Source organism: Equus caballus, chromosome 5 (genome assembly GCF_041296265.1).
Source record: "Equus caballus isolate H_3958 breed thoroughbred chromosome 5, TB-T2T, whole genome shotgun sequence".
NCBI classification, from domain to species: Eukaryota; Metazoa; Chordata; class Mammalia; order Perissodactyla; family Equidae; genus Equus; species Equus caballus.
In genome coordinates, this window is record NC_091688.1 from 61,203,702 (window position 1) to 61,227,779 (window position 24,078).

Below are 24,078 nucleotides of genomic sequence, written 5' to 3' on the forward strand. Positions count from 1 at the left end.
GGGTACAAATGTGATGTTATGTGGCCTTGGTTACAACGGAACCTCTCTAACCAGTTTCATCTGGAAAAATACACTTTACATGGAATTGTAATTGTTTTTTCACACTTGGATGTCTAGGTGTCTAGAATGGTCTTCCCACCTTTCACATACAGCTCAGGTCTCACTTCCTTGGATCCTTCCCCATGTGCACTTAGAAGAATCTGACTTTAAATAAGTAATAAGGTTGATTTTAGTATGGGTCCAAATAACACTGAAGGCAATCTGAAAGTTAACTTTGGCCAGCAGTGTTACTGGAATAAACCTATGGCCTCCTAGGATAACTACTTTGGAGAAGATTAAAAGCTCCATATTTTCTTAATTCTCATTACTCCAGTTACTTGGGTTCTACAGTTTGGCACTGAACGTTCTTTAACTGTATTCTAACCAGACTGTATGTACTAAGGCAACCAGAAACAGCCATTAAACTGAAATTCTGAAATTGGTCAGTCTACCATAGACCAGAGGAGAGGCCGTGGCTGGTACAGTGGATCCTCATTATTTGCAGATCATGTATTTGCCAATTCACCTACTCACTAAAATTCGTAACCCCAAAATCAATACTTGCCGTACTTTTGCAGTCATTCATGGACATGTGCAGAGCAGCAAAAGAATTTGAGTTGCCCAATGAGCACATTTCCAGCTGAAATGGAACAAGGTATCTTCTGCCTTCTTGTTTCAGCTCACATTATAAACAAATGTCCTTTCTGTGGTCACATTTTTTGAATTTTTGTGCTTTTTATTAGTGATTTCACTGCTTAAAATGGCCCCTAGGCCTGTCTACAGATGTCTAGTGTTCCTAAGCACAAGAAGGCTGTGACGTGCCTTACAGAGGAAATTCCATGTTAGGTAAGCTTCGTTCAGGCATGAGTTATATAGTGCTGTTGGTCATGAGTTCAATGTCACTGAATAAACAATGTATATTAACTAAGATGATTTAAATAGAAACACACACGAAACAAGATTATGTATTATTCAGTCGACAAAAGTATTGTGACCATAAGCTCACAGGAACCTTACCCTGTATTTCTCCTTGGAGCAATGTTTCAGTATTTGCTAATTCAGTTTTTGCTGGCAACTTTAGAGAACACAACTACAGTGAATGATGAGAATCAACTGTATATATTCTTATACATAAGAGTGCTTTTTGATACTGATAAATAAATGAAAAGCAATAATATATATTGGAGTTTATGAGGAAGCCATTTGTGTAAGACTAATTTGGCTGAATCTTGTTTTTCCAAAAGGGCCTGACGTGGCCTGTTGAGCATGCGTTGTATATCTGCTTTAAACATTTACTATGTCCCAAAGACAAGAATGATGCCCTTAAAGATAGGGATGTAACTTCCACCCCTAGATCGGCATTCTTTAAGGATAAGCATCTCTTCCTGGAAACTAAGGATTAATTACCATCCTGCTATGCTCACCTTGTGACCACTGATCTGCTGTGCCAGCTAAGCATCTCGTGACAGTAGCAAAAGATATACTCCTGTCATGTGTGATGTAAGCTTTGTTCCAAGATGGTATATAACCACTCTGTACACCACACTTCTTTGGTGCGCTTCCTTCCTTGGGGAAAGGTGGCTCTGGGCTATAGTCCTCAAACTTGGCTCATAATAAACTCACCCCAATTTTGATTTATAGATTGACTATGGAAGTCGTGTTGACAATTCTCTGAATTTGAGGGGGTGTGAAATTGGTTTCTGCCATCAGAAGGTTTAGATCTACCTTGTCTTCTTATGCATACCCCATCTGTTCTAGGGAGAATTTTAGTTAGTTTAACTTATCTTATGGGACCATCCAGGTTTGTTCTCTATTTACCAATCTTCCTTTCTTATTCTTTGACTTCCCCAGTAGTAGGTAGCTTGGTAGTTCTATATACAATTATAAATTCATAAATTGGCATTCAGGTATCTATCATTCTTTTGTGAGTTTGGAAAGAATGCGCCAAGGTTTGCCAAGTATCCTATGAACCTAGGTGAGTCCAGCATCAAAGTTCTAGATTATAAAACAGAGAACAGGCACTGAAAATAGCCGACTAAGAGGAGCACAACCATCCAGGCTCAAATGAAACAAACAGTCTTCAGCAGCGTAATTTCAAACAGACAAGTGAGGCCTCACAGAAAAGTCCTTTCCATCTGGCTGGGAAACCTTTGCCCTAGGATACCATCAGCTGATTTCAGCAGCATGTGATAAAATAAGACACAATTCAAGCAAATATTCTGTTGAAGGAGGTTAAGGAAGTCAGGAAGTCTCTGCAGGACTTGGCAAGGAGGGTTGACTTCCTCCCAATTAATACAAGTAACTAAGGGCTTTAGATAGCCAGGAGATTAAGAGTTTTTATGCAACTCTGTATGGGTTAAGGAAATCGATGGGATACCCTGGGGGCAGGCTGACAGAGTTAATAAGTTAAAGGAAAAGGCAAGAATGTTTGAATTTGTTTGCACTACAAGTACAGTATAGTACAGCTGAATGTCCCTCAAAAAGGTGGGAATTTTTACTGGCCTTGGATGGAGGTGAAGCACTGTTTGAAGCTTCTCTGGTTCTCTCTTGGGAACCAGGATAAAAGCCTTTCCCACATGTCTGTAGCTAAGCCAGACTTTTATGGAAGGAAAGCAGCAGAGTTAAGTCAATGTGAAATATTACCCAAATTCAAAGTACAGGGATTCTTTCATTTCTACTTCCTGCCTAGTAACTACAACCATACTTGGACCTTGTTTTCTGAGTGATATGTAGAGAAGACAACTAGATTCTTCTTTTTGACAGAAATGAAAAACCCAAAACAAAACCTTTGAACCACCGGTAGCCTCTGAGAGAAGAGCTGTATGATCCATAGAGACACTGCTCAAACTCAAAAAAGGAAAGACCTGTTCTTTGCAAGTCTTTGGACATTCAATGAAGCTGCAATAGTTGAAGGTAGGAACCAATTTCAGAATCCCTGAACGTTCTCATCAAGTAAGATCAAATACAGTTCTACATCTTACCTTGAGAACAAAGGCTAAAGAGATGGATCAAAGAGGAGAGACTCAGACAATTTAAGAACAAAACAGGTATATTTCTATTGGACTACCTGATACAGAGGATAGTGTGGTAGGGATGGATAGTATGAATGACAAATAATACAAATATATTTTATTTGAAATAAACAAAATGCTTACACAGCTCAACGGATCACCTGGAAACAAACTCTTGCTTGACTGTATTACTGAGCAAAAACAAAGCTTGAAGCACAAACACCCTTCTTTTTTGACATGTATTTGGAGATAGGTGGGAAGACACTACTTGGTTTTTAAAAAACTGACCTTCCCTTAAGGCCTGGTCATAGAAGTGTAAACAATGTAAATGAATCCACCATTACCGGTTGTCATATCAAATCTATGTCACCTGCGTATTCTGAGATCACACATATACCTGCCAATATACCTGGGAAGGGTTGCTATATCACAGTTACATTTGAGTTCTTGGCAGGCAGGACTGAAGAGGAGCAATTTGGAACAAGTTGTACATCCTATTTAGAACAAATCACTAGTATTTCCTTAAATAACAGGTTACAATAGAAACATACTGCCTGGAAGCTATCCTTTTCACTTTGGTTCATTTTTAGTTTTTGTTTGAGATTTACATAGTAGTTTGACTCATTTGCTTACAGTACAATCCTGCCACAAAGTATTAAAGCACAAGATACCTATTACTCCTTCAACATCTGCATTTTTCAAGTTTTATACTCTACTACATCCCTAGTATGTCAGCAGTTCTTGAATATAAAAAAAAATAATAAATGGGTAAAACTCTTCTAAAAATGCAGATGTCTGTAACTATAATGGTGCTAAATGAGGGAAGACAATGAGGGAAGATAAAAAGGCAAACATGTTCATGTGCAGGGAATGTGGTTCAAGTCTTTGGATTAAAAACAACTTCCCCAGAGAAGCTGGCTATAATGGAATTTCCAGAAAACTTCCTTTGCCCCCCACCAAAAGGACCTGAGAAGTCCCAATCCAAACTTTCAAAAACTACAGTTATGAGATGCTATAAATGATGATCAAAGCAGTTGCAGAGGGAGAAGGATGAGTGTGTCTTCCATTCAGCTATAGTTTGTAGCATGGCCTCTTTAGCTGTTGGTGGATCAGTAAAAACCACTGAAGTACCAGAAGTGCTTGGAAGGACAGGGGTTGAAAAGTACTGAACCTATTACCTGTCTCTATCGATACAGGGCTTCATGGCTAGGAAAATTTTCTAAACAGTAAAACAACTCCAGGATAGAACTCTTTCTTCATCATTAAATGTGGCAGAATTAAAAAAAAATTTACAAGTAGATATAGTAAAAACAGAAAATTACAAGGCAGAGAACACAAAGGAATCAAGACAATGCTATAGGTTCAACAGTATTCCATGAGGCTAGAAAACCTGTTAACTCTGAAAGCCCTAGCAAAATACCACTCTTGTTTATAAATCACTTATTTATCATATGACCACACGTTGAATCCTTTCTTTCCACATATTGATGAATCCTACATCCAGCCTTTAAGCATTTTGCATTTCTTTGCCAATCTTGTAGCTGAGTATCTTGTTCCAGTCGATTTTGGTGCGGGTAACTGGAAGCTGCCGGCGCAAGGCCTTGAACGTGGTGTCTGACATTGTTTGATAGTTTTCACTAATTGCTGTCTGCAATAGACAATTGAAGATAAGTTGTTTGAACAGAAATGTGATGGCTGTAAATAGGAAAGTAAGTCTGTAGTTAAAGGACATGCTTCAGCCCCCTAAGAAGGACAGACAGGACATAATGTTTCTAGTAAGCTCTTCTCCAAACTCTAAAGTGGGTTAAGAAGCGCACCTATATTATTTCTAAAACTAGGGCTATAGTCCCTTCCAATGTTGAAACCTTGATTGTAAGCAGAAGACCAAGTTGCAAGGTCTACAAAGTCTCCATACTTAGTAACACTGAACAACACATGTATTTATGTTAAAAGGACACAGAGAAGTCTAATAAAACATGTTAACAGCAAAATAATAACGTACTAGATCTAGAAAAACTAGTTCCACATCTTCTTACCTGATACTCATTTTCTGCATGTTCTATGATTTTGATAAACTCCTTGGCAGTTTGAGCTTCATTCTAATGAAAGGAGGAGGAGAAAATATGAATTTTTTAAAATGTGTAAGCAATGAGTGAATAAAGATACTGAAAAGTCCATCTTTTTTTAAAGATTTTTAATTTTTCCTTTTTATCCCCAAAGCTCCCCAGTGCACAGTTGTATTTTTTTTTGTTGTGGGTCCTTCTAGTTGTGGCATATGGGATGCCACCTCAGCATGGCTTGATGAGCAGTGCCATGTTGGTGCCCAGGATCCACACTGGTGAAACCCTGAACCACTGAAGTGGAATGCGTGAACTTAACCACTTGGCTGCGGGGCTGGCCCCATGAAAAGTCCATCTTAACTTACGCTTTATAACAACTTATAGTTTATCCAGTGTTGCCATGCACATTACTTTCTTTGATTCTTACAACTCTGTGAAGTAGATCTGTTATCATCACCTTCCTTTTGCAGATGAGATAACAGAATCCTCTCAAGTGATTTGACCAAAATTATACAGCTTTTGAACGATAAAGATGGGATCTGAATCCAGGTTTTTGCCCGAAAAACCCATGCTCTTTCCAATCTACCGCAGTATGCCCAGAAGACATCATTATGATGTCTTGAAATTTTTACGCCTATATCTCTGGTTTAATATGACATAAACAAAGCCCTCAGACATATCAGTCACATGTGTTAAGCTCATATACTCCTCTATTTGCTACTTATGATATTAAACCAACCAATCACATTCTGTTTTACATGATTCAGGTACAAAATAAACTGAATCTCTCTCTTCCTTTCACCATTAAGTACAACAGAATTAAGGGTAAGAGGGTAAGATTTAACGTCTAGAGCAGTAGTCCCAAGATTCTTTCAAATAGTCAAAACTATTCTATTTTCATAATAATACTAAGACAAAGTTACTTGCCTTTTTCATTCTCACTCTCATGTGTATACAATGCAGTTTCATAGAAGCTACATGATGTGTGATGACTTCATCACTTTGAGGGCTAATGGAATGTGTGAAGCACATATGAGAATCCAGTTGTCTTTTATTAAGTCAGACATTACACAATTTATAAAAAGGTAAACCAATGCCATTCTTTTCACTAATTTTTTTTTTTGGTTTGAAAAACAGTTGTTTTTCATGAAAATGTTATTTAGGTTAACAAGTAATGGGTTTGTTACTGTTATTAATAAATATTTTTAGCATTTCTCAGTTTTAATTTCTAATAAGGATTTGATAGATATGACACACCTAAAGAAAAGCCATTTGAGGGTGTTTGATAACGTCTAGGAATATAAAGAAGTACTGAGAATGCAAGAAAAATTATGCCCCTTCTTTCTAGGTATAGAGCACCTTACTTTTTGATTGAATACTCCTAAAGATGTTCAGTTTCTCTAACGATATGGATGCAGCTCCACAGGATTTAGTCTGGCAAACTTTCCTGCCTCCTGGTATTTACTGATGGAAGATACTGCTGTTGTTGAGTAAATCTCACAACTGAGAAAGAAGGAAGTTTGAGCTCTCCAAAGCCATTAGCACTATTCTGAGTCAGACTAGGAACTAATATAGCTGGTTGGTTATAAACTCTTATAAGCTGCCAAAATCAAAGCACTGAAAACAAACTGAATTTCTAGTGGCAGAATCAGTACTCAGGATCAAAACTAATTTTTTAAAGAAAAAAAAAAAGACACAAGTCAGGCAGATATTAAATATTTCACACTCACCGAAACAGTTACTGAATCCTGTACATCTTTATGACTAACCAACTGAACATTGCCATCTTCATAATAGTGAACCTGTGTGAGACAAGTTTGAGCAAGTTTATGTGTAGTTCACAGAGAAACCTACTGCTTAGACACAAATCTATGCCTTACGCCATCCCCAATCTTTATCAACTCTGAACGAATAATTAATATGACCAATGTTAATTTACAATAGTGGTTAAAATTCACAGAACATTTAAATTGAAAAATTCTCTCTTTCAAACAGATTAGAGGTTACCAGAGGGGAAGAGGGTTGGGCGGGGGCCGGGGGGGGGGGGCGAGAGGCATAAGGGGTAAAGGGGCGCATATGTATGATGACTGACAAATAATGTACAGTTGAATTTTCACAATGTCATAAACTATTATGACCTCAGTTAAAAAGAAATCCTCTCTTTCCTTATCAGGGAAAACTATTAATTAAGTTCAACAAACATTTTATTATATGCTTATTGCATTTCAGGTACTATGCTAGGCAGTGCAGACACAAAGATCCTAAGATTCCACTCTTAACAGTATTAAAATAATTTAAATCATGGAACATTAGCATTCCTCTGTGAAAACCAAGGAATTTTAATGGATTTTAATCCCTTACACATCTCTCCAATACTCTATCATCAATATTGGTAAGTAGATCTGATCAGGTGCAGGAAAAGCTTAATTGAGGGTTAAAGATAGGATTGAAAAACAAATATTCTACTGGTAAATTAGACTACAGAAATAAGTAAGACAAAAGCAGTTCTGAGGATATGAGGTAAAGTAGGGTGCTACAATTATGGAAACAATTAGCAAGAAGGAGGGGTACACAAGACACAGACTAACCAACCAACACCATATAAGGCTCAGGAATTTTTGGCAACTTACAAGAGAGGTTCAGTCACCTTAACATGGCTACAAACTGGTCGTACAGAACAGGATGAGAGTATCCTTTTATTAAGTGCATTTGAACAGGGTCTTGAAAATAGGAGTTGTCACCTAAGTGGACAAGGTAGAGAAGGGGATCTAGCAAGGGGATTAAAAAAACCACAAGAGAATGGAACACAACCTTTTTAGTTTAGGGAGGAACAAAGAACTCACCGCAGATGAGTATGTGTAAAGAGTAGTGTGGCAGGAGGACACTGCTATGAAGTAAGCTGGAGACAGACTGTGAAGAGCTAATTGCCTTCTAAACCATGTTAAGAATTCGGGCTTTATCCTATTATACAGGTGATGGGGACTCAGGGAAAGGGAATGTTTGAGATTACACAAGATTACACTTGTGTTATGAAGAAAATAAAGTGGAGGGAGCTGAAATCGAGGGCATAATGCTAGAACAGCAATCCAGGTAATGCCGGTTTCCTTCATCTAGTCCATACTACCAGGAGATATTTGAACAAAAAGGAATATTTTTAGAGATAAAGCAGAAAAGGAGAAGAAAGGAGCAATAATTTGCATTACTATAGCTATTATTTATTGATTCCTTACTATTTGTTAGGCACTACGCAAACATTTTACTTATTACTTATTATCTCATTCAATCTTTACAAAAACTCTGAGATAGGGACTACTGTTAATCCTATGTTACAGATGAGGAAACTGAGGCTTGAGGCAGTTTAATAACTTACCCACGTTCATATATCCAGTAGGAGAAGGAGCTAGGATCTGAATTAGGTCAAATACCCAAATTAAAGCCTTATTTAAAATGCATAATATTTCCCAATGCTATGTTTTGTCAAGAAATTAGAAATTCCCTCATCCAGGTAGAAGTAAAGTGTATCATAAGGGACTCCTCTCTCCTAAGATGTCATCAGAAGGGGATAAAAACAGCCAAGCTTCATCTAGGCAGAAACCATGATCCCATTAGAAACAAAAGGACTTCCCTGGACAACATAAACCCACTATGTAGCCTTGTTTAAGGGATAAAAATTGGTGTCTTCCCTAATGGGGACAAATAGCTGGCTCTGTCCAGACAGGCAAGAGATGCTAGACTTTCTATACCCTCTCCAAACACTTAAATTTCATCTTTTGGCTTTCTAAAAGAGATTAGAGAGGAAAAGACAATCTAACAATATACTGGAAAAGCAGGGAGTTGATAAATGCCTGTGATACATGCAAAAACCAGAACAGCAAAGATATGGGCAAAAAAGACTGGGTTAAATAATGATGACATATAAAGGCTAAAATTCCAATAGACAAGGACAAAGATATTCAAAATACAGGTGAATCACAACCCCAAACACCAGTTTTGTTTTTTTAACTAAAAAAACTGAAAGTCCAGAGGTTGAAAAGAACACTGGGAAGGGGAGAGAATACAAATAGCATGGAAGACAGTAAAAAAAATAGAGATCTGTCCGGAGAAGACACAAGAACTTGTATATTTGCAGCATATCTCAGAATCCATGCAGGACACATCTTTTTTGTCCAAGAATAAAAACTATGCAATTCGTTTGAATGTCTATCATGTTTCTCACGAATCAGGACATGGATAGGAATATAGGGTAAGGCCAATAAGTCTTGTAGTTCATGAACTCAACTGAAAATTCTAAAAATATCAATTTCATTATCTAACACACTAATGATAACTTTACTTTTTGCGGGAGGCGGGGTGGGGGGAGGAGGGATCAAACATTTTACTGAGGGGTTTGGGGGAGGAGTTGAAGGGCTGGGAGGACAACGAGATCTGATATTGTTGGCTTGGCTGGGATCTCCCCAGCTTCACAGTTGCCAAAAGCAACGAAACCTTTTCTTTTTCTTTTTTTTTGAGGAAGATTAGCCCTGAGCTAACTACTGCCAGTTCTCCTCTTTTTGCTGAGGAAGACTGGCCCTGAGATAACATCCATGCCCATCTTCCTCTATTTTAAACGTGGGATGCCTGCCACAGCATGGCTTTTGCCAAGCGGTGCCATGTCCACACCCAGGATCCGAACCAGCAAATCCCGGGCCACCGATTAACTGCTGCACCACTGGGCCAGCCCGATGAAACCTTTTCTAAGTCTCATTCACTAATAAAAATTTCAACATGACTCCAATCAACATAAATCCTCAGAAACTGCTGCCTTCCCAGAGCTACTCTTTTGCCTATAGAATAACCAAAGGGCTAAATATCTTAATGACTTTTCCAAATAACTCTCTGATTATTAAAAGATATGTAAATGAAGTAAGCCTTTCCCCAAAATGTGATGGGACACACTGTGGTTAAAAGGGGTAAATAAGGTCTGGGTACTGGGCCCTGTTATAAAAGTCTTATCAGAAACTATCACTCTTTGTGATGTGTGCTCTTAATTTATAGGTTTGCATTGGCAAAGCTGAAACACAAGTAACTATTTCCTTCTAGAAGGAAAATAAATTTACTTACATAAATTTATAATAAACTGCCAGGTTAATGCTGACGCCATAGTTACAAGAGGTCTAGAGCGTTAGGCTCCTCATAGATATGATTAATAGAAATAGAACAGTATGTTATCTTAGTTTGGGCTCCCCCAGAAGCAGACCTAAAGATTTGAAAGGAAGTAGTTTATTTGAAACGTAATCTCAGGAAGCACTAGTAAGGACTGAGGAAGTGAGACACAGAAGGGAAGAAGTATGGGTGCATTAATGATCAGGTTACAACTGTGGGCACTGGACTCTGGAAGACTGAGTAGAACATGCTTCAGAGTTACCCCACCAGAGGGGCGAGGAAGCTGGCATATTTATCTACCAACTCTTACACCACAATAAGGGCTGCTCCAGAGCTGTGAACTTAACACTTCCAGCTTGCCTCATCTGAGCTGGGCATGATCCTATAGCCAGGAAAAGTTCCCAGGAAAAGTTGCAGCTACTTGTATAGCAGGAAGCTATCGGTAGGTATGAAAAGAGTGGGTACAGACATCTATTACATATGTTTTGATTAAATTATACCATTAAAAAAGGCAACTCTTGCCAACTGTTATTAAAGCAAGACTTAATACAGTATAACAAAAGTACAATTAGGTACTGCTCTTCTCAGTTATCAGTAACTGTTTACTCTGACCTTAAGAGTTAGTTGGGCCTAAGAACTGAATCACCCTCAATTTTAAAAGTCAAACCTCTGCTAGCATATCAGAAGACTTCAGTCCAGATAGCCATCAAACGAGTTGATAAGCTCCTTATTCACCTTTCTGTATTTCCTGACACCAGCATTAGAAATCTAGTCTGCTTGGTTATTTATATTCCATTACGTGATGACACTTGACCATTCTCTCTAGTTTCTGTTTTATTTACTTGATTTTAAAATATGCTGTCACTACTGTAAAAAAAACAAAACAGCAAACCCATTCGTGTAGCTTTCTTCAGAGCTAAAAGTTAAGTTTTATATTCAGTAATGTGCTGCATAACGACGTTTCAAAGATGGACCACATATACAACAGTGATCCCACGGTGATCCCATAAGATTAGTACCATATAACCTAGGTGTGTAGTAGGCTACACTATCTAGGTTTGTGTAAGTACCCTCTATGATGTTCACACAACAACAAAATCGCCTAATGACACATTTCTCAGAACATATCCCCATCATGCAGCAATGCATAGCTGTACACGTTTATGTGCACACTTAAATGAGATGATATACACGAAAGACCCTAAGTAAGTCACAGTAGCTGCTATATAGTTACTTCTTAATAATTATTTATTCTCTTCTTTCCTAGAACTGCTGTTTGATAATTTCTGGAAAGATCTTAGGTTATCTTTGAAAAAGAAAAATAACAAGCAAGCAGTATACTCTGCATGACCATCCTTTATCAGCCCAGAATAGCTCTCTCTGTTTAACTACTTCCCCAGGAAAGAAGTTTCTATTTCCATTCACTACCATAGATCTCCCTTTGCATCTACATATACTTGTTCCTTATTTCTAATACCAGCACAAACACCAACTTGCATGTTTGTTTTAAAGATGTGATGTTTTAACATGACCTATTAACATGTTGGGATCTCACCTGAATCTTAAGTACTCCAACCACCTGGGCTGTAGGTGGTGTGATAGTGAACTTCCACTCTGATCTCCAGCGACCATTCCTATAAATTAAACACACACACATATATCACTGCAGAATTAGCAATAAGCTCAAAAAAAGAGGAGATTTCCCACTGAGACAGAGAATTTAGGGAAGAGGAAAAAAAAAGAAACAAGTCATTTCCAGTTTGACAAATGCAAAGTTCTCTCCACTCAAATTTAAGTTTGTATCCAAGTGGCCTAATCATAAGCCTTTTCTGAGTTATTTTGACTTTCATTTTTCTTTTTTTTTATATTAGAGTAGAAAACCATACCTATTCTGTTCATGGGAGGGTTTCCCACAAACAGATGGATGGGCACCTGAGTTATGTAATTAATTCAAGTATTAATACCTAAACCCAAGCAAAACTCAGACTTTCAACTGGGCATTTTATTAATCACTTATTCTCACTCAACAGTACTTTTTAAAAAGACAGATTATAAAATCTTAGAATTGGGAGAAATCTAAATGATCATGTCTAAATCCTTCATTTTGCAGATGGGGAATAGAGCCTCTAAGCCAAATAACTTATCCCAGGCTAGTTACATTAAAAACCAAGTCTCAACTGCTGGTTTGGTTTCTTTCCAATAGAAATTAAATACAAATAGAAGAGAATATTACTTTCTTACCAGAAGTTTTTGGGCTGAAACTGGTGGCTTTCAATACATGCAATAATGGTCTGTTGCCCATCTATAGTTTTAGCATAAACCTATTGTTTAAAAAAAAAAAAGTTAGACTCCGAAAACATATTTACTCTAAATGATAAACACTGTACAAAAGCAGTGTGTTAAATCGTTGGGGGAGACAAAGAATCAGATAGGATGAGCTTACAACATGGGATATGAACACAAAGCAGAACAGGTTAAGTTCTAGAGGAGACAGTGACACAATGAATACAGAGGGGAATACTGCTCCTGGTTTAGGGTACAAGGGAGGTGGCCATTAGGCTGGGCCTTACAAGACAGATGAGATTCTGATAAGCAGAGACTAAGAATAAAGGTAAGTAAACAGTTCAGGCAGGAAACTGGGGGCTTGTTCAGTGAAAGGCAATTAGTTCTGTCAGGTTAGAGAGCGTGTGTGAAGTAGACTAATGGAGACAATATAGGATGGTAGATTTAGGTGATGTAGTAGTAGATGTAAGGTAAGAAGTGTGGATTTTATTCTACAAGCAATGGACAGACACCAAAACAACAGGACCAGAACTATTACTTTGGGAGAATAACCAATATGAGTGTGCAGGGTAAAATGGAAGAAAAGCTGGTAAGTTGGTAACGAGGCCACAGAATTAATCTAGGTAACAAGTTAGGGCAGTATCAATGGGTATCAGGATGCAGAAGCACAATCAAAAGTCTAGGAATACATTGCAAGCGAAGGGCAAAAGAAAGGAAGGAGCCAAAGTACTTGTATGCTTGGATGACTAGAAAGATGGTGGTGTCATTAACAAACTGGGAAATTCAGATGGAGATGTCCAGCTAGCAGGTAGAAACACCAACTGTTATTTAGTGTGACGGAGGTGAACAGAAATGTGATTACCAAAGGAAAGCAAAAAAAATAAATAGTGCTGTATAATCCACAAAATGTTTTTACATGTACTTTCTTTTGCTCTAATAAATCTGGTGAAACACATTGTTACCATCTACAGATGATAAGGTCGAAGTTCCTAGAGCTTCTCGCCCAAGGTCATTCAGAAAGTCAGAGGTAAAGGTAGACTCCAAACACCAAATTCTGTTACTTTCTCTACATTAAATAAAGAATGAGTTTTCAAGAGAAAGAAATACAGCAATGGGAAATGCCTACATTTATAAAAGTAGGGGAGGAGAAAAGAAATAAGTAGAGACAGAGTAAGAATAATGAGAGGGTGCTGACATACCAGTCTAAGGAAAAGATAATTTCTAGAAGTAGCTGGTTGGTTTCAGCGTGAAATGCCATATACATGTCAAGGACCAAGAAAAGGACACTGGATCAGGCAATTCAGGAACCATGAGTAACCTCAAAGAACAGTTTCTATACAATAGAGACTGAAGCCAAACTTCACAGGGTTAAGAAGAGGGTAAGTAATGAGGAAATGGCACTGGTAGGAGCAGAATGTTCCCTGGTTTGGTTGTGCAGCAGACAGAGGTGAGGGCAGGGAGACAGTGGAGGAGAGGGAGGAAGGGCAGGGTGGAAAGAGGTGAAAAGAGAAGTAACTTACAGGAATTATTATGACTGAGGAAAAGGTTTTTTCCCCCTTAAGGACAAGAGAAATAAAAATATTTCTAGGTAAAGAGAAATAGATCAGAAGAGAAAACAAAGTCACAAGAAGACATCTTGAAGTAGACAGAATAGTATGAAATCAAGAATAAGGATCCTTCTTCCTCAGATTCAAGTACAATGGAAGAAGAGGAAGACTTCTGAGTGTAGAAAGAAGAGAAACAAAAAGGTTTCAAGTCATTCTCAATCCTGTTAAAATGAGGGGGATTAGATGCCTGTCTAAGGACAATGAGAAAGGTTTGGAACACACTATATGGAAAATATCATAGGAAATATTGCGATGAAATTAAGAATTACTAAGCAGAACAGATTAGGATATAAGACACTTGGGTACAGTGGATACTGTTAGAACAACTCCATGACTTTCCATAGCTCATTAGTTAGCTAAGAGAAGAAGCGAGAAAAGGACAGTAGGGTTATTCAGTATGGAAGCTTTCCAAATTAGGAATGGGTAGTGACAAACTTTGAATACGTAACAAATGGTAAGTTGAAAGTATATTTAGAATTGAATAGTCCATTTCTAAAAGAGAGTGTGTCATATCTCCCTTATCCACCATAATGAGTTTTCTCCGTTATTTAAAAAGAAAAAACCTCAAACACATAATAATAATGATATCCAACATTTATGCAGAGTTTACTTTGTGTCAGGCACTTTTCAAGCACCTTATAAGCATTAATAACTCATTTAGTCCTCACAAAAAGCCTATGAGGTAAGAACTATTATTTCCATTTTATAGATGAAGAAATTGAAGCACAGAGATGTTAAATAATTTGCCCAAGGTCACACAACTAGTTAAGTGGCAGGGCTAGGATTTAAACCACTTAGTATGGCTTCAAAGTTAGTGTTCTTAACCAATATTCCATACTGCCATTTAACTCAGTATCATTACATACTTAAAATATTCTAACCAACATTTTTCTTAATCATATGCCACAATTTTACAAAGGAGAAATCATGATAGAGCCAAATTTATCGTTTTTTTAGAGCCAAGAGGTAGTAAAAGAAAGTCACATCACCCATGATTTTTAAGACACTGTTTTGTTCAAATAGTTTTGACTATCCAGTGAAAGCATCTAAACTATGCAGAAACAGCTTTCTGCAAAAATATCTATACCCAAAAGTCATAAATGCGGCCAGTGGCTTGACAATCTTTACTTTTTTCCCATGTCCAAGCTAAAGACCTTTAAAAACTTTTTTTGGATGGATATAAGGGAATTTATTTGTTTTTAAAGATTGGCACCTGAGCTAACAATAGTTGCCAATCTTCTTTTTTTATTTCTTTCTGCTTTTTCTCCCCAAGTCCCCCCAGTACATAGTCGTATATTTTAGTTGTGGATCCTTCTAGTTGTGGCACGTGGGACGCCACCTCAGCGTAGCCTGACCAGCGGTGCCATGCCTGCGCCCAGGATCCGAACCAGCAAAACCCCAGGCCGCCGAAGCGGAGTGTGCGAACTTCACCACTCGGCCATGGTGCCAGCCCCCAAAGCAATTTCTGATGAGTAAATAAGACAAATGTGAAATAGGTTACACTGGAGGTCTAAAATTTTTATGCACTGAGGTTTTAAAAAGGAATTTTCCATATAAAATTTTCCATTTATACCCCTTTCAAAAACTATTTAGGGAATACAATGCAGAGGAGACAGTAACTAAGAAGAAGTGATGTTTGGCTGGCCAAAGCCCCCAAAGAAGAAGGTAATGTAAGAAATAAAACACTCTGTAATAATGAAGCAAAGAGATACTTAACAGTACAGAAGCCGTTGGAATAATGATCTTTCACATAGGCCTTTAAAGCACTGTCACAGGATTCTCTCCACGACTTCAGACCTCCATCCACTTCCTCTGGCTGGGGGTCACTTGCTTCTTTCCGTAAGTGATCAAACTTAAAGGAAATTTTGTTTCTTGGATCTAAAAATCTGCTATTACCCAGGTCACCGTGTTCTGTAATTAAGACCTTCCAAAGAATAATTACAAATATGAGTAACTATACAAAAGATAGTTCTTCCTGTCACATTTTACAAAACAAATAAAAATTCTGAAGAAGACAGTTAACTTTTCATTTAGTCACATTTCTCTGTCATATCAATTTTTCAATCAAGTCACATTTTTATTCTTATAAAGTACTATGTTTATGGGCAAGTCAACTCTAAACTGCAACATTTCCCTCATTCTAACCATACCCTTCATTTCTTGGTTTCTATCTATTACCTATGTATATATACTTTATACATAGCTGTAATAACTTACATAAACACGTTTGTTATTTGTTTTTTACATATTTCATGAATCTTTTCCAGTCATTATACTTAGCATTTAAAATAGGTAATACATTTACATGGTTCAAAAATGAAACAAATATATAGTCATGTCTTTTTCTCACCTTTATTTCCCATCCATCAAATTCCTAACAAATTTCCCATTCCCCACCAGGTAACTGGTTTTACTAATTGAGAACAAGGGTTGGCAAGCTATGTGTGTGGGTACCACCTGTTTTTCTAAATAAAGTTTTATTGCACACAGTCCTGCTTGTTTGTTTTTGTATTGTCTACAGCTGCTTTCCTGCTCTAACAGCAGAGCTGAACAGTCGTGACTGACGTTATGTTCCACAAAGCTGAAAATATTTACCATCTGGCCCTTTACAGAAAAAACTTGCCAATTCTTGATTTAGAGTATTCTTTCAGCATTTCTTTTTTACAAATACAAACATGAATATGTATTCTCCACCCCGCCTTTTACACAAAAACTAGCATACTATACTGTACTTTTTTTCTTTTTTTAACTTAATGTATTTAGAAGATATTTCCATACAGTACTCAGAGAACTTCCTTCTTTTGTATTACAGCTGTATACTACTCCATTGTATGGATGTACAAAAATTTATTCAAACAGTCCCCTACCAATGGACAGTAAAGTTGTTTCCAATCTTTTGCTATTATGAACAATACTGCAACAAATGTCCTTGTATGTTTACTATGTAAAAATTATGTACATGTTTCAAGTATGCCTGTGGGATAAATTCCCTGAAGTGGGACACATAGGCCAAAGGGTAAATGCATCCAAAATTCTTTTTTTTTAAGATTTTATTTTTTTCCTTTTTCTTCCCAAAGCCCCCTGGTATATAGTTGTATATTCTTCGTTGTGGGTCCTTCTAGTTGTGGCATGTGAGACGCTGCCTCAGCGTGGTTTGATGAGCAGTGCCATGTCCACGCCCAGGATTCGAACCAACGAAACACTGGGCCACCTGCAGCGGAGCGCGCAAACTTAACCACTCGGCCACGGGGCCGACCCCTGCATCCAAAATTTTTATAGAGATTGACAAACTGCCCTCTATCAATAGGGTGTTGTACCAAGTTACAAGCCCATCAGTAGAAATTTTAATTGGCATTTCTTTTCACCTTTTAAAAATAGTCATTTATATTTCCTCTTCTGTGAAATGTCTGCTCTTATCTTTTGCCCACTTTTCTACTGGGTCTTTTCTCTCTCTCTAGTTGAACTCTATTAATTAGAGAGATTAACCCTTTGCATGTGTTTTTGGTTCCGTGTATTTTCCCCCTAATTTGCTATTTGTCTTTTGACACATGTACCATTTTTAATAATTCTACATGATATCACAATATTTACGTACCAAAGTATACTTAATCATTTCTGAACCGAGGGAGGTTTAAGCTATTTACAGTTTCTACCATTAAGAAAGCTGCTATAAATTCTACATAAATAAAATCTTCTCTTTAAAAAAAATTCATTGGAAAGAATTCATAGGTTTGAGATTCCTGTCCTTATCACCAGACTACCCTTAAAAAAGCTTGTTTGTAATGATGGTAGAAACAATACATGTAACTGTTTTCCTAAGTCTTACCCTCATAAAGCTTTCTCATTATAACTTTGTAACTTTTATAACTAAAACGTAAATATATTCACATTAAAATTTTAATCTGCACCTCCTTAATTACTATTACTAGGTGATGTAACACTTTTCCAAGTTTACTTTCTATTCCCCAATTGGGTGCAATAGGTTCATGTCTGTTGCTCATTTATCCACTGAACTCTCGGCATCATCCTTAGATATTCAAATAACCCCTTTATCTATTATGTTTGAGGTACATATTTTCTCCTTTTTAAGTCTTATTTTTAAAACTTTTTATTATGCAGAAGTCACTTTGTAAATAAACTTTTCTAATGTTTCATCACTCAAGTTATGATTCTCTTTCCATTTCCTTCCTACTAAATTTTTATAATTTAGGAAATGCCTTTAAACTCCACTTAATCTAAGCATATTGTTGACATGAGGAATCAAAGTTAGATTAATCTCAAATATTTTATCAACTGTTTCCTCTTCCCTTCTGTTTTATGATACTTAGGTTTAAGGACTCTACAAGTGTTGCTTTACATCTTTGTTTGCTAGTATTAGTGTTCCTTCATTGTTGTTCTTGATCAGAATAATCTTGTACAGTTTATTATAATTTTCATAGGAATTGTATGAAACCTATTTCAAAAACAAAATTGCCCATACCATTTATATTTCTTATTCAGAAATGTGGCCTTTAAATCTATTTAATTTTCCACTTATTTCTCTGATTAAAATGTGTGTGTGTGTGTAAGTGTATATGAACTGTGTGGCAGACTCTTGCTAGTTTCTTATGCAATATCCATTCTTTTCTCCTTACTAACAGAACCTTAAAGGTTTTCAAGAAGCAGGTGTAGAACTAAAAAAATGACACTTCTCAGCTAGGAATGATAAAGTGATATGCATTCTGGCAGTAACTTATCAGTGTAAGTTGCTTCTAGAATGGCCAATAGCACCTTTTGCACTTTCCTGCTTACTCCTTCCTGGAACACGGATTTAGTGCCCAGAAATAAAGCAGCTATCTCAAGAGCATGATAATGAAAACCATACCTAAGGATGGCAGAATAGAGAGCTAGAAGCAGCTTCGGTCTCTGACGACATCATGGAGCTGCCATAACAGTCCTAAATATTATCTCTTTACTTCTTATGTGACAAAAATAAAATCTCTATTTAGTTAACCATTGTAGTTGATTTTTTTAATATGCAGTGATGGCATCTACTTTAATAACTCACACATCTTTCCTTATTTTAGTGTCCATATAATGTCTTCTTCCTGTTTTGTTACGGCTAAGAATGTGATCTCTTCTTGACTACATTTTTAAGCTGGCTACTACTGGAATATGGGAATGTTCTTATATCATGCATCTGGATACAGATGTTATTATTTCAATAATTCCTCTACATTATTAAAGTATACAATATCAACTACAAGCAATATTTATCATTTATTTTCCAGTATTTTTGTATTTTATATTTGTAATTAATCTATTCTCATTGAGAAAATTAAGATAAGCAAAAATATAAACCAAAACAAACAAAAAATAACAAACAAAACAAATTCCAGTAATCCTGTAATCCCAACACATAGGGAGTTAACATTTTGGGGTATGTTTTCCCACATTTCCTTTTCGATGTACAACTATATACTCTGATTTCTTTGATTCTTAAGATGCATATATTCATTTCCCCCATGATTTAACATCTCATAAAACGGGATGCATCTTACACTTGGTGCATCTTAGGACTGTGTCATAGTTTGACTGGCAGTGTTTTTTTTGTTGCTGTTTGTTTTCTTTTGAGGAAGATTAGCCCTGAGCTAACATCTGCTGCCAATCCTCCTCTTTTTGCTGACGAAGAATGGCCCTGAGCTAACATCCATGCCCATCTTCCTCTACTTTGTATGTGGGACGCCTGTCACAGCATGGCTTGCCAAGCAATGCCATGGCCGCACCTGGGATCTGAACCAGCGAACCCCAGGCCGCTGAAGCAGAATGTGTGCAGTGAACCGCTGTGCCACTGGGCCAGCCCCATAACTGGCAGTGTTTTTTTCTTTCTTGGTGGTAGATAAAATGATGCATCTTTCATTGAATTTAAAATGCATTGATTCTAATACAGTATAACTGTTCATTTAAATATTTAAAAAATAAACTAGCATAATTCAACATATGTTGCCTTATGTTCTAGCTTAATACATCATGAACATCTTCCCAGATCAATATTTATATCAGTTTTCAATGGCTACATAACATTTTGGTCTATAGATATTTAATTTAATATTGGACATTTACATTACTCCAAAATTTCCAATATTAGAAACCTTGCTTCAAATAATCTTTCTACACATTTATATATTTACTTTCCTCAGATAAATTTAGTGGGCTTGTGGCCTCGATTCAGACTTTTAAAAGGCATGTGGTCTTTAGTGCCACATTGCCTTTGAAGTGTACCTTAATGAATCTGCACAGCCCTGTCATACAATGTTAATAACTATAGTAATAATGGGAACATTTGCTTTGTTCCTGTATTTGAATAGGAATACCTGTTTTCCCATTAAATATGTCTCCTGTTATTCTTACCAAGGAGAATTAGAGACAGCAGGAGAACTTGTGTAAAACTCAACTCCTTTTATTTTCACTGCTTTCGTTAGGGCCAGCTCTCTTTTCCTGTCAAAGAAACTCCTAGTTCTATCAGAGAGAGGAAGAATTTCCTAATATGTAGAATATTTACAAAAGCTATGAAAACTAAGACATGAACTTATTCAGCATCTTATCTTCAGATATCTGATTTGGTTTACAGGATTTCTACTACCTTCCAGGCATAGCCTATCTAATAGGAACAATTATTACCTGATCTTCATATCCTTCTATCTTCACAGGCGTGAACTGATCCATGTTATACTGGGCAAATGCACTGTTTTTTAAAAAATTTAAAAAAAGGGGGGGAAGGGAGAGAAAAGAATTACATATAAATAAACACAAAAGGTAGTTCACATAATAGTGAAAGAGAATGTGAAAACACTCTCTGGTGCTTTTTCCCTTTCTCTCCAGACAACTGCTTTCATCATAATGCCTTCTAGTTCTCTGAAGGAATGCTTCTTCACAGAGATCTCAGAAGTGCCCCAAGCTCTGAAAGCACCTTCTCCTCTCCACTCCTAAACTCCAACAGAGCTGCCACTCAGAAAATTCCCAAGCTTTAAGCAATCTGATTATTGTGACCTACTAACAATTTTAATCACTGAGACAGAAGCTTTCAGTAATTCAAAAGAATCTTCAATTGATGCACTATTTTGGAAATGTCATCTTCTTTATTCTGGACTGTCTGAGGCAGGAAAGGGTAGGAGAGACCGTAATTAAATGTACTGGAAGGCATCTGACATGGGGAGAAGGTGAGGTGAAAGCTGAGCATCAGTCAAGTCTCAGAGGAGAGCCTAAGGCAGAGTAGAAGTTATTAAAGAAAAGGGATATGAATAATCAAAGTGCATGTCTAATATTATTATTTGTCAAGTGCCTAGATTCATGAAACTCCACATTTTCCGTGGCTCTCTAGAATATCTTAGAAAGTAAGCTAAAGTAAAAGGCAAAAGAAAGATGGAAATAAGCTGTAGTATAAGAAAACATAATACACTTCTATTATTATAAAGTTATCAGTCTTCTCACAGAAGTCACTTGCCAAGGCAAGAGAGAAACATCTCTCTAGCCCAATTTTAACCTACTAAAACACCTGCTAACTAAATACCTCTTTGAAACTTTGATGAAAATGAATGCTGGTGTGTTTAGTGTATGTTCTTTGTTCTAAAAAGACGTACTGAAAACCACACTTCTCCACAATGCTAAGGCCTTCTCAGGTTATAGTCCTCACTCTGGCTCAAGTAAAACTCACCTTATTTCTCTTATCTATTAAAAAATAAAATAAAACACCTGCTAGACCACTGGTTTTAAACAGAGCATTAAAGTTTTCCTAGACTTGTCAAGAGAAACCAAAGTAACAAATATTTAAACTTCTTCAAATATTTAACGCTAATCTTCAATCTTCTCATTTTAAGTTACTGGTGTTTTCTTTAACAAATCCTTTCCTTATAACACCACATCTCCATGCAGCAAAATGAGTCTTAAAGACACTGGCTCTTCAGAATGGAATGAAAATTAAATGTTCATGGAAAATGGATTAATTTTTTTAAAAAAAGGTTAAAGACTAGGGAGTAAATAAGCATTCCATTCTAGGATATGTCCTAAGACTATAGATTACAAATGCCAACACTAAAATTTAACATTTAATCCCATCTCAAGTAAATGGCATTTCCATTCTACCAATTGCACGTGCCAAAAACTTGGGATCATTCTTGATTCTTTTTTTCTCTCACACTTTACATCCATCAGCAAATTTTGTAGATTAGACCTTGAGTATATATTCAGAATCTGACTCCTTCCCACTGCCCCTACTATCACCACTCTAGTCCAAACCACCACAATTTATCTCTGTCCTAATCTAATCATCTTCTAAGTAAGTACTCATCTTACTTCAATCTTTGGCCTGCTGCATAGCAGCCAGTGATAATTCTAAAATATAACCCTCATCATGTCATTCTCTGCTCAAAATACTCAATAATTTCCTGTCTTTCTGAGAATAAAATCTACTCTTTAACGTGGCCTACAGCACCCTACTTAGTCCAGAAGTGCTGGGAATTATCAGAGAATGGTTCTGGTGGTCAGAAGCATAGGTGGAAATCCAGAGAAGACGGTAAATCCTAGGTAGTTCAGGCCTCCATCATTCTATATAGAAGGGAATAATGATGAGGATGATGATTACTGATACAACATGTACTGAGTGCTTACTATGAGGACTATGGTCAAAGAACTAAAGCGCCTCATTAGAAATAAAACTGAACTCTTCATCCCTATGGAAAATCAAATATTTGGGCATAAGACCATTCTCCTTTAGCAAGAAGGTTCTTCAAGAATCTAGAGTCTGTAAGAACCCAAATATTTCTAAACATAAAGCTTTATTGTCAGTGCAGTGAAAGCACTTGAAGCTTCTGAACTGCATACCAAATTCCACTGTCACTCTTAATTAGAAATGGAACAATAGGCTTAGGATGCAATTACCCTTGGGTCTTGGCATTCCATTCCCATCCCTCCTTTAGCAGTACCTTATCAAGTGAAGTACATATAGATTTATTCTGGGTAGCTCTCAAGGATAAAACTAAGACCAATATGGCCGGCAAATTGAAGAACTTGCCTTATGAGACAGTGAATTCCTTACTATTAGAAGCATTCTGATTGGATAACCATGTATTGACAGCAAGTAGATGAGATTCTTTCTATGAAAGGGCAGAGCGTAGACAGGGGTTGAACTAGCAAATCACAAATGTCTTTTTCTATGGCAGATTCTACGCATCTAAGGGAAATCAGCATTAGAATGTATCTTTAGTGTGTGCCTAAATTAATGCAAAATTTTCTAAATCAATGTATAATTAGGGTATCATTCATGATAACAAATTAGAGTAATGGTATGCAAATTTTAGGTTTGCAGAATCTGTGTCCCAAAACGAGTTCCAAAACAGCAGCACGGACAGGGCAGGAAAAGAAGACTGTTTCTCAGGAAGCAGCTCTTAAAGCAGTTTTCCACAGCTAAAATCTAAATCAATTAAATATCATACCAAATGCCTTTATGATAATTATTCTTGTTCTGCATCAAAATCTTTGTCCCATCTCCCCACCCTACCCTTTCCAGTCATTATCCAATTCTGGTTTCCTCTTTACAAAGGAACTCTGGGCCAGCTGAATAGACTGTAACTGAAACAGAACTTTCTACGAAGAGTAAAGGACAGTGAGCAGTGATAAAGCTAGATAACAGGGGGCCTTGAAAGCTAGACAGTGCTCAGACTTGATGACAAAAAACAAAAAACACCACTAACGCTTTTGAGGACAAGGACAAAATAAAAATGGTATTTCAGAAAGATTAATTAGCCTGACCATGATAAGGAGTCAACGACTGGGTAGAATAATCACGCTATTATCCTATGGTTAATTCTAACTATTAAGGCACTTTACAAATATCTGCTATTCTTTGGCAATTTGAGCAATATCATTTCTCAACAGTAGCCTAATCTTTCTATAACTAGC

The 24,078-nt window shown here is 36.9% G+C and overlaps 1 protein-coding gene across 1 annotated transcript in view; it reads right to left on the minus strand.

Moving 5' to 3' along the window:
• Window positions 1-3,070: 3,070 nt before the first annotated feature.
• Window positions 3,071-24,078, minus strand: part of CAPZA1 (capping actin protein of muscle Z-line subunit alpha 1) — a 45,506-nt gene continuing 24,498 nt past the window's right edge. The window contains exons 4-10 of the mRNA XM_023641411.2: window positions 20,803-20,866; window positions 15,860-16,066; window positions 12,494-12,573; window positions 11,808-11,886; window positions 6,841-6,912; window positions 5,087-5,149; window positions 3,071-4,698 (exon numbers count right to left, since the gene is read on the minus strand). Of these exons, the coding sequence (XP_023497179.1) occupies window positions 4,558-4,698; window positions 5,087-5,149; window positions 6,841-6,912; window positions 11,808-11,886; window positions 12,494-12,573; window positions 15,860-16,066; window positions 20,803-20,866 (706 nt within the window). The 3' untranslated portion in view covers window positions 3,071-4,557. The remainder of the gene's footprint in view (window positions 4,699-5,086; window positions 5,150-6,840; window positions 6,913-11,807; window positions 11,887-12,493; window positions 12,574-15,859; window positions 16,067-20,802; window positions 20,867-24,078) is intronic.